The sequence below is a fragment of the Gadus morhua genome, chromosome 22 (genome assembly GCF_902167405.1).
Source record: "Gadus morhua chromosome 22, gadMor3.0, whole genome shotgun sequence".
NCBI classification, from domain to species: Eukaryota; Metazoa; Chordata; class Actinopteri; order Gadiformes; family Gadidae; genus Gadus; species Gadus morhua.
Window position 1 is genome coordinate 6,885,870 of NC_044069.1, and position 13,687 is coordinate 6,899,556.

The 13,687-nt window shown below is 48.7% G+C and overlaps 1 protein-coding gene across 1 annotated transcript in view; it reads right to left on the minus strand.

Annotated features, from left to right (window-relative positions):
* Positions 1–678: 678 nt before the first annotated feature.
* The window catches only part of nudcd1 (NudC domain containing 1), a 29,900-nt gene continuing 16,891 nt past the window's right edge, over positions 679–13,687 (minus strand). Inside the window, exons 7-10 of the mRNA XM_030347128.1 lie at positions 13,275–13,419; positions 11,992–12,117; positions 4,115–4,274; positions 679–1,287 (exon numbers count right to left, since the gene is read on the minus strand). Coding sequence (XP_030202988.1) covers positions 998–1,287; positions 4,115–4,274; positions 11,992–12,117; positions 13,275–13,419 — 721 coding nt within the window. The 3' untranslated portion in view covers positions 679–997. The remainder of the gene's footprint in view (positions 1,288–4,114; positions 4,275–11,991; positions 12,118–13,274; positions 13,420–13,687) is intronic.

The following is a 13,687-nucleotide window of genomic DNA, read 5'->3' on the forward strand; positions in this document are numbered from 1 at the left end:
GCGAATACAGAGGAACGCAGACTGGGTTCGACCGTCGCAAATCCGATGCCTTGCTTGTCGCATTAGGCAGGGGGGGGGGGGGGGGGGGGGGGGTGGGGGGGAGGGCAGGCCAGTAGCCAGTACAGAGCGGAGCTGTGGTCCAAGTGCAATATTCTCATGGAAATTAATGGAATTGAAAGCGGACACGTTGAGGCAGGAAAGAGGGTCTTCCTGGGAGGATATTTTGCTTTGAGATCGTCCGACACCGTGTGCTGTGACCACGCTCTCTTCGCTTCTCTATCAGTACACCATCGTTAGGTGTGGCTGTGATATGATGTATATCTCATGGAGATATAGTGTCTCATCGAACATGGGGTTATACTTCCATGAGCTGGGTGATTATATGAAGGAAACAGGGGCTGACTTGAGACTTCTGAGTTAAGGCACCAAAGGAAGGTTCTAGAAGGTGCAACGATTGCAGCTATTAGTGCATCAAAAAAACGTCTTGTCTCTTTTTATAAAACTATTAACATTGTAATTATTTTAACAAATAACCATATAATGGTGGTTACACGTATATTCATGAACACTAAATACTAAGTACTAAAAATACTAAGTGCATGCAGGTTTAAAAAACGCGTGTATGTCGTTATTCGGCACAGTGAACGATTAACAAAGTAGGTACAAAGTAGCCGCCTGTCTCCATCTACAACAGTTGATTTAATGACACTGCACATAAAGACACACAGGGAACACAATAAAAGCTGTTGGATTACGTATCACTTTGGAATGGATGATTCTTCAGAATGGCTTCAGTTTTAAAGAGTAACCGAAAACGACAACGAAACGACAGAAACAGCACCCCCTATAGTCCATCACGTGTAATCGCACTCCTTTACCATATTAAATCCCAGCCGATTCGAAGTTGGAAGCCTATGGAAGGAGACAGTCCGTGTGTTCGGAGGTTCGTGATTGGTCAACCCTCCGAGTTTCAAACCTAGTCGCTGTTGACCTTGACCTAGTTGTTGTTGACCTTGAGCACGAAGAGGTTTTTTTCCGTCAGGACGAACAGTCTCTCGTTCGAGGCCCTGAAGCCCAACACCGGGTCGGCCGAGTCCAGGCTGGCCACCTGTTGCTTGGCGACCTGCCCCACCTGGCGGCCCTGCTTGCGGTTGAACAGCACCGTGTCGACGGGCGCCGGCTGCCGGTAGATGAACGTGCGGCGGAGACACTCGCCCAGCGCCGCGTACGAGAAGTCAGGAGCGCATGTCGAGAACTTTTTGTCCCGTTTCGACGCCTGGACGTAACCTGAGCGAGATAAAAAGAGGGAGGGGGGGTTTAGGTTTAACATGTGACTCAAGAGGACCAATCACAGCGAGGAATGAGAATAAGGTGAGACGAGAGGGATTTTAGGTTCAACTGCAATGTGACCAAAAAAGGACCAATCACGGCAAGGAATGAGAATAAGGCGAGACGAGAAATAGGCTGACTGTAAATAAAGATTAAACATCTACTCTGTGATCTTAGGAGCTGTCTCCATGATAAGATAACAATATATATCAATTTATGACTGATTTGAGACACAATTAGACAAACATAAGATGATTACAGAGGAGATGATAAAACAGATGCTTACAGCTATGATAAGGAGATTAGGGCTCAAACCCAGTACCCTTCGGCTGGACGTCAAACACCCTATCCATTAGCCCACCGTGCCCCTAAGTACTATGCTGTCAGTTAGTAACTGAGTGACTGCAAATACAGACTCAACACATTCATGTTACCAAAGTACACTAAAGACGACTACACTTCTACCACGTCAAACCATACCTCGGTGCAAACACTGGGTTCCTACGCTCTGTGCTGGTGCCAGAGAGGAAATCAATTTCCTCAGCCAAGCGGCTCTTTGGATCGCATCCGGCAGGTTGGATTGTAAATACTTAATGGGGTGAAAACGGGCATTAGATCCCTTCCTATCTTCAAAACACATCCGTAGACCTAACCTCTTCCGAGAACTTCTCATAAACTAACTTTGTTGTTCTCAGCTCTGATGTTGACTTCAGAAGGTTGATCTGCCGAGATGGACCGTCTCTGTGTCTCTGAGATGCAACCATTGCTCATGAATAAATCAAATTGATAACAGAACTTACTTTGAGTTCCACTGATGCCTTTAGCTACCCTGCGTCGGCCTTGCAACACAAAGCCTTTTTGTAGTTACTCCAATTCTGACGACACACTTTGATTGTTCTCAGCCTCCCCGATGAGTGCCTCTGTACGAAGGCAAACGCCAACCCTCTCAGGCAGTGATGACACGATACACCGACTACTGTCCCGCTTCACTGACGCAACATGGGAGCAGGGAAACGGTGTGTCAGTGCTTTTCCTTCATATTCCTCCATTTCCGGCCACTATTGTCCATCTTTTGAGCCGCTGAAAAACCCGTGATGACACACCGTGTGCTTGTGTGTCTGGCGTCTTTCCATGGGCACCAATAGAGTGCCTTTCCTTTGCCAATTGGCTCATGGATTCAATAACTTTGCGAAAAGACTGCAAGTGGAGTAGCTAACAAAAAACCTGTGAATCATTTCAATATCTGCGAAGAACCACCTTGAGATGATCGCCCGTTCCATATTTTATGGAGTTTAATTTCCTGTGCCCATGACATCACTTCCTTTTCACCGAGTTCTGCAGACACTGATTCAGTGGGTGTGACCTTAAAGATCACTGCAACAATGCCATTGAAGTTCCAAAAAAATAAGGTCTCTGAATGAGCTTCTGATTGTAAATGCAGTTTTAAAATCTCTCTCCCAGTGGATCGGATTACTTGTGCTGGCTTGTCCCAGCAACCCCCGGAACCAGTCAGCTTACACTTCAAGCGTTACCCCAGGGGCTGAGAATGAATCCCCAAATTTCTCTCAAAATAACAAATCAAGCAACATACCTGTTCCTGCATTTTTCAGGAGCAGGTCGGAATTGGGATGCCTACAGCCAGACTGCAACCATTGCTGTGTGGAGCCCAGAGCCTTTTGTTTGGGAGTCAGACCCCCGGGCCACACTCCTCCTGCCCCACCCTGGATAGGCTCTGATGTCTTGTGCAGTCAGACGTTGGTTCGTGCCAAGGGTGTCTACGCTTACCCGAACCTTAGAAGGGGACCATTCCACTCAGCTCATTTTCTAATATAGGAGAGTGCTGCTTCATATGTATTGTTGCAGCCGGCAGCATCTGCTCTGCTTCCATGATGTTTGTGGAATCGATTTGTAATTTTTTCCAAATCTGACCGATAGAGAAATACAAATCAAGGGCAAATTCTGTCACCGGTCGAACAGAGCTGCTTCTGTAGACCACGATTTCTTCACAACATGCGTTGCATATGAAGCAGTTCTCTTGTATATTAAAAAATAGCAGGTTCCTCTTAAACCCAGGCATCTCTTACCCAGGGTGGGGGGGGCTCACTTACCCAGGGTGGGTGTGTCTCTTACCCGGGGTGGGTACCTCTCTTACCCAGGGTGGGTGTGTCTCTTACCCGGGCTGGGTACCTCTCTTACCCAGGGTGGGTGTGTCTCTCCCCCCGGGCTGGGTACCTCTCTTACCCAGGGTGGGTGCCTCTCTTACCAGGGGGGGGTACCTCTCTTACCCAGGGTGGGTGTGGCTCTCCCCCAGGCTGTCTGTGCGTCTCTTACCCGGGCTGGGTACCTCTCTTACCCAGGGTGGGTGTGGCTCTCCCCCAGGCTGTCTGTGCGTCTCTTACCCAGGGTGGGTGTGGCTCTCCCCCAGGCTGTCTGTGTGTCTCTTACCCAGGGTGGGTGTGGCTCTCCCCCAGGCTGTCTGTGCGTCTCTTACCCGGGCTGGGTACCTCTCTTACCCAGGGTGGGTGCCTCTCTTACCAGGGCTGGGTACCTCTCTTACCCAGGGTGGGTGTGGCTCTCCCCCAGGCTGGGTGTGGCTCTCCCCCAGGCTGTCTGTGTGTCTCTTACCCAGGGTGGGTGCCTCTCTTACCAGGGGGGGGTACCTCTCTCCCCCAGGCTGTCTGTGTGTCTCTTACCCAGGGTGGGTGTGGCTCTCCCCCAGGCTGTCTGTGTGTCTCTTACCCAGGGTGGGTGTGGCTCTCCCCCAGGCTGTCTGTGTGTCTCTTACCCAGGGCGTTGAAGGTGGCGATGTGCTCCCACATGGCGTCGGGCTGGGCGGGGCGGGGCTGCCACACCAGGGCGTCCACGTCGTGGCGGAGGCACAGGCAGGGCATCTCGGAGGGGTCGGCGTCCACCGTGAACAGGTACTGGTGGCTCCCCAGATTCACCTGTGGAGCGGATTGGTGGAGTTTAGACGCTTTTGTACAAAGGGCGGGTGAATGGATATGCTTGTCGTTAAAGCTGACGTATTATACCATCAGGTGCAAGTGTGATTATTGGACACGCCCACTTGTGATGTCAGAAGAGGCAGCTAATGACATTCACACCTGGTGGTATAATATGTCACCTTTAAGGAGCGTGATTCTCCATGGGTTGGGAATCTTGATTACTGCAGGAATCGTGCTGATGACTGGATAATGTCTGCAGACCTTGGGACACCTTCCTGTACAGATATAAATGTATGCATGCAACAATGTTTTCAAGTTGAAGGTTTCAATGCATGAGAGTACAACAGGTTTGACTTCAGTGCTTTGCTCAAAGGGGCTGGTTGATCGCTAGGACAACAGTCTTTAAAGCAGACCTCAATTACCGACCCTATTACCACACACACACACACACACACACACACACACACACACACACACACACACACACACACACACACACACACACACACACACACACACACACACACACACACACACACACACACACACACACAGTCTATTCGTGTCAGGGCTGATATCCTTCAAGAGGGAACATTAATTCATACCCAGGCAGGGAAATCAGAGGAGTGTTAGCGATGACAAACTGTGTGTGTCTCGATGCCAGAGTGCATGCCTGTACATTAACCGAGTTGGGTAATGAACTAGACCTTGTCTAGTTAGCATGTGGGGGGCTCTTTTGCAATGGGATTACCCACAATGCCACATGGCGCCCCAGGGGTTCCCCCAACCCGATAGACGCTGAGCAATATACACAGAGATCAACCCTCGCTGTGCTAAACCCGCTGTGGGATCACAATGAAATACTTGATTACGTCCATGGATTTACAACACGCACACCATCCATCACAATTCCACTGATGTAATTCCACTTTTAATTCCACTTTTCTACCAATTCACCCTGATTAGCTGTGGAGCAGGCAGCACTCTCCATGCGTCCCACTGCTCAGACCTCAATATTAATTACATTCATATTAATTACATACCCCCCCCCCCCCTAATCCCCTCAGGTTCGGGGGTCCCCCTTAGGTCTGAACCCCGCTCAGAACACTCAGGGCTACGCCCAACACAGAACACGACAACAACAAACCACGAGGGCTGATTGCTTGCCTGCTTTCCCTCCGATCCCTTAAGCGAGCGCAACGCAAGCACGCGATCGGTGGGATCCAACCTATAATCTTACAGAAGGTCGGTGGGCCTCCACTCGTACGACTCCGTCTGGCCAGTGTAAAGGGTTCAGCGGTACACACAGGTTCCACGACCGGGGTCATAAGAGCCACGGGATCCACGGATTGGAGAGCGCCGTGTAGCTCGCGGGCCGTGATCACATGTCTTTGTAGTAGCCTTAGTGGGGTTCCGAGGTCAGTGCCGGAGCGCGGTGTGTGTGTTGCCATGGTCACCGCAGCACAGAGAGACAGTGACAGAGGAAGCTAGTTAGGTGAGTGCTGCATGCAGCGCTCAGCTAATGTTCTTCATACGTTTTATTCTTTCATTCTTTCCTCTTTTCTACAAACTTTTATCTCCTTCCTCAATATTTCACCTAGAGACTCCATTCAAATTCTAAAATGTTCAGAATAGCTTGGAATCGCTTCTTTTCAGATTTTTTAAATATTTTACACATTTTAAGATATTCTACTTTTAAAATACTATATTTCTTTTAACATCAATGGGAGGACGGCGGAGCCGTCCTCTGGTACTTCAACTATTTAAGACGTAACTAAATCAATTTTCAACCGTTTATCTTCGTTCAAACCATTTAACAAATCTACACATTTGTATCTTCAATAATATTCAAAAAATACATTTCGAAATTATTTAAACTTTATTCAGAATCACAGTTTTAGTTTCTTTATGTCTTAATCTATGTGGCTTTATTAAAAAATATTTTCAAACTCACTTTGTACTACAGCACTCACCGCATTTCCGGCGGGGAATCCATTTTCTAGTTTCATATGATCTACTAATTCTAAGTGGCTTGATGTATTCATAAATACAAGCCCAAAAACCTTTTCTAATCCGAAACCTCTTAGCGTGTTCTGTGGATATTGGTAGGTAGACAACGCTAATTGTGTAGAACAATGCATTCAAATGTATCTTACTTAATTTTAAATGATCCTGCTCCAACTCTGAAGGTTTTAACCATTTCAGTTAAAGTATCAAAACACGAATACAAAAGCACATCAAATCTTAATGAAGTCATTAGAATAAACGAATACACTTTATTACCATGCAACAGCTTTTTGATTGCTAGTCATGCATACCTTCATTAATCTTGTTTGCTAATATTTCCCGATTCGGAGGCAGTCCATATAATTTATAATGGCTTTGAAATGAAACGCACGTCAAAATAAAATGAGGCACAGGAAAGTTAAGTTTCTGCCTCGTTATTTTTAACTGTAGCACCCATTCTCTGGCACCAACACGCACACACACACACACACACAACTATGCAAACACACACACCGCACACATTCCTGTCTTATTTTCCGCCTGCCCTTATCGACCTGAGCAGAGTGAATCCTTGATTCTGCACCTGGGTCTGGCTGGCTGGTTTGGCTTACGGAAGGTGTGAACTCACTTATTTGTGCCGCAAATTTGTTGTAGATTCCCTTCTCATCAGGAAGACAAGCCCAAGCAGAAATAATTCCACAAAACAGCCTAACATTTTTTCGCATAGTTCAACGCTACTTATTCTAACGGCATGGAAGACTTTAGGCAGAAGACCCTCGTATCCAAGGCAACTGACCGGGACTTCTTTCAGAGATCACGCTCTAGAATGCCTCCGGGTACATTGGGCTTTGAACCCGGGCTGGCACTAGTGAAACACCCTAATCGCTACAATACCCTGCCGAGAACCTACAATACCTATAGTAACATGCAATAACATTACATTGAGGGACATTTGGCTGCACTTTTATCCAAAGCTTAAAACCATTGTGATGCCCGCAAGGCCTCGCCTGTGATTTTCCTATCTCCCAATTAGGAATGGTGTGCCTGTTTGTTTCTCAATTAGGACTGACGAGGAGGGGCGGAGTCGCCTTGTTTGTGGCCTATATGGGGCGCCCTGTTCCTCCAAGCCAGCCCCCCTTCTTCCTGTCTGTCTGTCTGTCCCCTTCTTGCCACGCTGCAACTGTTGTTTTGTCTCTTTCCGTTATTGGTTATCAAATAAACCTCGATTACTGTCAAAATGGAATCACGCCTCCGTCCACTCTCATTGTCTAGATACCCTAGGCCATGACACCGTTCATACAGCGCTGGTTGGCGTCGCCCATGCAAGGCAAGGGCCGGCTCAACCCAGTTAGGGTTGAGGCGTCTCGCTCAGGGAAACCTCGACACTCGGCTAGGAGAGGCCGGGGATCGAACCAGCGACCTTCCGGTGTCAAGTCAAGCCGCCCTACCTCCTGAGCCGTGTCGCTATACTCCTCCGTCTACAGCCGTCCATAATTAATCAATACCAGCCTGAACAGTGAAACAGACTGCAGCAGAATCCGGTAACCACAGCTCCGCAACGCTTGTTAATCAATAGTCGATTTTGTGGACAGGAACTATTTAAACACCTGCTGCCAATTCCCGTTAACGAGCACACCTGGTGGGGGGGGGAAGGGGCTGCGTTGAGTAATTTGTGTGTTAATTACTTACGCCCGGCGCCCTGATTGGTGTTTAGCATGGGCCCGGTTCACAGACAGACAGGAGGACGCCCTATCTGATGTTGATATGCACCGAGACATCCCACAGTATGACCGCTCAGGCTCATGTTGATAGTAATTACTGCGGACAATTTTGATAGACATGTTATTCACGTTAGTGTTTTCATTGTTGTTATTATGAATGATGGTATTGGTCCAAGATACATTTTTTAAAATTTGTATTCATAATATTTTATTATCGTGATATTATTATTGTATTCACATCATATTTAAGATGTTTATATTATACTTTAGGTTATTATAACTGTACTCTAAAGGAGTTTTATATTTTTTTTATTGGGCTCTAACAACGTCCAATAAAGGATTTTAGGTTGCAATCAAACCACAAATGGGAGGTTTGAAAAACGTCTTGTCAGAAAAAAATGCATTTTGTTTTCTTAATGTGTCCCTCTTTCCGCCTGTCTGTCCTGGCAGTCTCTGCTGGCAGCCAGTCTACTGTGACTAAAGGATTTAATATCAACAATGAGATGGCTCTGCTGAATTATAAAGATCAATCAAGGATATAAAAAAAATGTCTATGAAACAGATTCAGGACCTTTTGTACAGGATTTAAACTGTATAATTTTCATGTGTGCATACGTGCGTGAGGTTTTAAGAGCGAAGATAAGGGTGGGAAGATGGATAGTGAGTCCGAGAGAGAGAGAGAGAGAGAGAGAGAGAGAGAGAGAGAGAGAGAGAGAGAGAGAGAGAGAGAGAGAGAGAGAGAGAGAGAGAGAGAGAGAGAGAGAGAGAGAGAGAGAGAGAGAGAGAGAGAGAGAGAGAGAGAGACAGAGACAGAAACAGAGAGACAGAGACAGAGACAGAGACAGAGACAGAGACAGAGACAGAGAGAGAGAGAGAGAGAGAGAGACACTGATAGAGACAGACAGAGAGACAGTGCTAGAGTGACAGAGAGAGAGACAAAGTGAGTGAAGGAATCAGACAGAGAGGTTGTGACAGAAAGACAGACAGACAGACAGACAGAGACACAGAGGTAGATAACGACGGACAGAGAGACAGAGAGAGAGCGAGACAGGCAGAGAGAGAGAGACAGGCAGAGAGAGAGAGACGGGCTGGGGGATGCAATAAGGAGGTGACGTGCGACGCCACAGTACACAGACAGCAGATGTCAGGATGAGCAGCAGAGAGACCTCCTCTGACGGCCCCTTATCACCCCCCCCCCCGGCGGGACCACATAGCAACTAACCTGTCACAGAGCGACGGGACAAACTGTTTGTTTAGCTCTGCTCTCTGCACCGCCTCGGCGGAACTCAACTGAACTGAGACAGTGCGCTCCCGTTCTCGCTCCCGTTCTCGCTCCCGTTCTCGCTCCCGTTCTCGCTCCCGTTCTCGCTCCCGTTCTCGCTCCCGTTTCACCGGGAAGGAAGAACCGGACGGGCCAATGCTCGGACCGACGTGGTGTTTCATATTGTGCCGTGATGTCGCTTTTCTAATCCCGTGTTATAGGGTACGCTTTTAAGATAATGATTAGTTAGTGAAGGCAATTATCTTAATGGTTGTTTTATAATTGATGGTTAGTTTCTAAGGATGGTTTCCATTCCTTTTAATGGTTCTTGAAACGGGTTGGCCAGAGTTTAATGTGTTGAACCGGTACCATTCTGTTCTTTTTTAAATCATGTTTTTCTTCTGTTATACGACTCCTAATACCCTGCTTTACTTTTGATACGTGTCGTTTTATACTTGGATCATTAGAATAATCTGAATGCTAAACCGAGGAAATTGTCGTACTTATAATCATGACTATTCTCCACAGAAACTGCAGCACAATTCTTTATAAAGCCCTTAAAAAAAAAAGACATGCCGTGTGACCAAGAGTTCTGCTTGGCGTGTAGGGTTAGGGTATGTTCGTAGTATAATACCACTACCACTAATACTACCATCAATAATTATTATATTGAAAGACCTATGAACATGACACACATGACCCCCACCCCCCACCCCTCCCTTGTAGGCTCCATCACCACAATGACCTCGTGGGCGGAGGCTCACTTAGCGGCGGCGGCGGCGGCGGCGGCGGGGGGCGGCCCGCGTAATGGACCCGCCGTCGGCGTACACGGGCCTTTTATCCTCTCTTATATCCGCTCTCTCATTCATTCATGCTCCCCGTATCCTGTGCCTCCATTCATGGTTCTCTATTAGCCCGTCGCTGTCATTGTGTTCAGCCTCACACACAAACACACACACACACCTAGTACCTCGACCACCACCACCCACCATGTTTCAAAAGACGACGGGGGGATCGACACGGGTAATACATGCCGGGGTGAGTTCTACATGCTCGAGGGCCATCGAGGCGCACAGACTTCCCTTCACACGAGACCTTGCGCGTGTTTCGCCTTCAACACACGTGGAACAGACGACCTCCTCTATCCCTGGTCATCTTGGCGTCGTCTGCTGCGGGCCCTCGCCTACACAATGGCTGTTCTTTTCATTAGTGTACGTCGCGGTTTTATGCAGCTTGGTTTGTTGTAATGCATCTTTTCCTGTGAAGCGCTTTGTACATTTTTGTAGGAAAGGGTAGTAGAGCGATTGACCAGGGCGTTAAGACCCAACTGTGTCCATCCCGTTTGAATGCGTTGTTCGCTCAGTGCGATATATTTTGTTATAGATATATATATGCACCTCCTCATCAACCATGTCAACGGGTCAATCCGAATCCGTGAGCCTCAAGTATTTTCTTACAAAGCTTGGCTTTTCATGGCTTGCGATGAAAAAGGTGTTATTTCGTCAATGCTCGGCCAGGGAAATAACAACAACAACACACTGTGTTATCTATAAAAACATCAAGGCAGGGTATAACGTCGTTCAGGGACAGAGGAGGATCTGGACCGCCAGGTCTATTGATAACGGAAGAGAAATGAAGGAATGAAAGAAGGGTTTGTGATTGAGGCGCTGCTGAACCGGCCAGGAAGATAAGTGGTCAACGCCATCGGATGATAGAACATAAAACCCTTTGTTAAAGAAGTCAGAGCCCTGTTGTATCGGGGTTCATGGGATTGAGACTGCGATATTGATTTACTTTTTGTGCGGCAATTCCAAGGAAATGGCGACCGATTGAAACCATACAGACATATAAGTCGCCTGAAGCTATTGTCGGTTTGTTTTGCCTCGGGGGCATGTCAGCTGTGTTGACAACACAATTATCAAAATAACCGTTGATTTTAAAAACCTTTGAACGAAGGAATGGAAATAGTTTCCAGGGGGAAGAAGCGATAAAAAATGAAATTCAAAAGGCAGACTCTCTCATACACACACGCCACTGGGACCCACAGATTGCTGTCAAGCTGTCCTTCAAGACATTAGGCAGTCCCTGCCTCTCTGACACACGGAGGATGATCTGAAGCGGCCAGAGACACCCGGCACTCCTAATCCCCCTCAGATCTCCATGACAGCCCCGGGCGGTTACCCTGCGCCGTGGACGCCACCCATCTGCTATGGAGAGAGAAGATCCTCAAACCCGATTGGCTGAGGAGGTTCTTCTGAGCCGCCAGGGGGGGCGGAGCCAGAGAGCTCTCGCTCGGCTGAAGTGGACCCCCCCTGAAGAGCCTGGAAGGGGGCTTAGGCTGGGGCCCAGGCAGACCCAACAGGGGGGGGGGGGGGGGGTTAAGATGTAGACCCATGAGTGGGTACTGGGGTGAGGGGATCAGGGAGACAAGTGGACACTTTGAGGCGTGTGTGTGTGTGTGTGTGTGTGTGTGTGTGTGTGTGTGTGTGTGTGTGTGTGTGTGTGTGTGTGTGTGTGTGTGTGTGTGTGTGTGTGTGTGTGTGTGTGTGTGTGTGTGTGTGTGTGTGTGTGTGTGTGTGAGACAGACAGACAGACAGACAGACAGACAGACAGACAGACAGACAGACAGACAGACAGACAGACAGACAGACAGACAGACAGACAGACAGACAGACAGACAGACAGAGCGAGAGCGATAGCCCAGAGCGATAAAAAGGGTCAGACTCACCACCTGAGTGGGCTGCAGTGTCCCTCCATCAAAGTGTGTGAGGCTGGAGCTGTCCTCTGGGAACCCGTCGCAGTCCTCCAGCTCCTGAGAGTTGCAGGGAGGCTTCTCTGCCTCACCATTTGCATTCTGGGGAACGCAGGGAGAATCGAAAGGGACTTCTTGATTGGCATGACAACACCGTTGTAAGGGCAAAATCACGGGTTTACATCAAACGAATATGAGTCAGTATTAGTATTTTTCTTTTCACATCTATTACTTTTCCTTAATGCATTTCGTATAGGAGACCCGGCAGCGGCTTTGAATGCAAAAACGCCATTAAAACAGAACCTTTTACTTACACACCTGGCGAGACAAAGATAATAGACCACAAAAGACCGCACAGAGCGCTGGTCCGGAATATTCCGGTAGAAAACATCCCATGAATACATTCAACCCTATAAATTGGCTTGATTTGTACCGGAAGCCCTCGAGGTTCCTGAGAGGAGGCTGCTAATGAAAAGCAGCCCGGGGCCGAGAGAGGAGAGAGGGGAGAGAGACATTAAAGATAGCTGGACGTGAGGGGGGGAGGTGGGGTGGAGATCGGAGGAACTGCGGGGGGAGAATGAGAGAGGAGATGGGGGGGAGAGAGGGGAGAATATGGGGAGGGGAGGGAGGAGAATGAATGAGGAGAGGGTTAGAGGAGAGATTGACAAGAGGAGAGAATAGAGGGAGAAGGGAGGGAATGGGTGAGAGGGGAGAGGAGGGAGGTGGATGGGAGAGGAGGGGGGAGAGGGAGGGAGGAAAGGGGGAGAGGGAGGCAGCGGGAGACGAGGGGATGAGGAAGATGAGAGAGGGGAAGAGGAAGAGCAGTAGCAGGTAAGCAGATGAGAGAGAGAGCAACTAGGAGAGGGGGGGGGGGGGGGGGGGGAGAGAGGGAGGGATTGGTGGAGGATGATGTCTTGGCCCCCCTGCTGCCTCGAACATGTCTGGCATGCTACAGAGATGGGGCCGGTCCAAGACAAGTACAGGATCAGACAGATACTCTATGGTGTGTGTGTGTGTGTGTGTGTGTGTGTGTGTGTGTGTGTGTGTGTGTGTGTGTGTGTGTGTGTGTGTGTGTGTGTGTGTGTGTGTGTGTGTGTGTGTGTGTGTGTGTGTGTGTGTGTGTGTGTGTGGTCTGTATTTTGGTGTGCGTGTGTCTTGGTGTGTTTTGGTGTGTGTGTGTGTGTGCGTGTGTTTTGGTGTGTATGTGTGTTTTGGTGAGTGCTCTGGTGTGTGCGTGCGTGCGTGCGTGCGTCTCTCACCAGGTCGTCCACCGTGAGGTAGGTCAGTCTCTCGTGGATCAGGGCCGCCTGCTCCTCGCTCACCATGTACTCCCCCCGGCCGTCCCCCGGGACCAGCTCCGGCCACGTTGAGCCCTCCTCCAGCTTCTGCAGGGTCACCTCCAGGCTGGGGAGGAGACACACCCGGTCAGACAGGAGCCGGGGTCAGCTGGGAGACCATCGGCCGACGCCCGGCGACCGTTCACCTCTGGAGACGGCGGGGAATAGTTCCAGATCTCCAGGCCAAGACTTCCTCTTCCTCGCTGTGCAATTAATCCGATTTGGATCACGATTAAGATTTTTGGGTCAAACGATCCCCAAACTAATATAATCGAGTTGAAACGATATATATATGTTTTATTTTTTGTAGCTGGATACATATTTGTGCATCATTT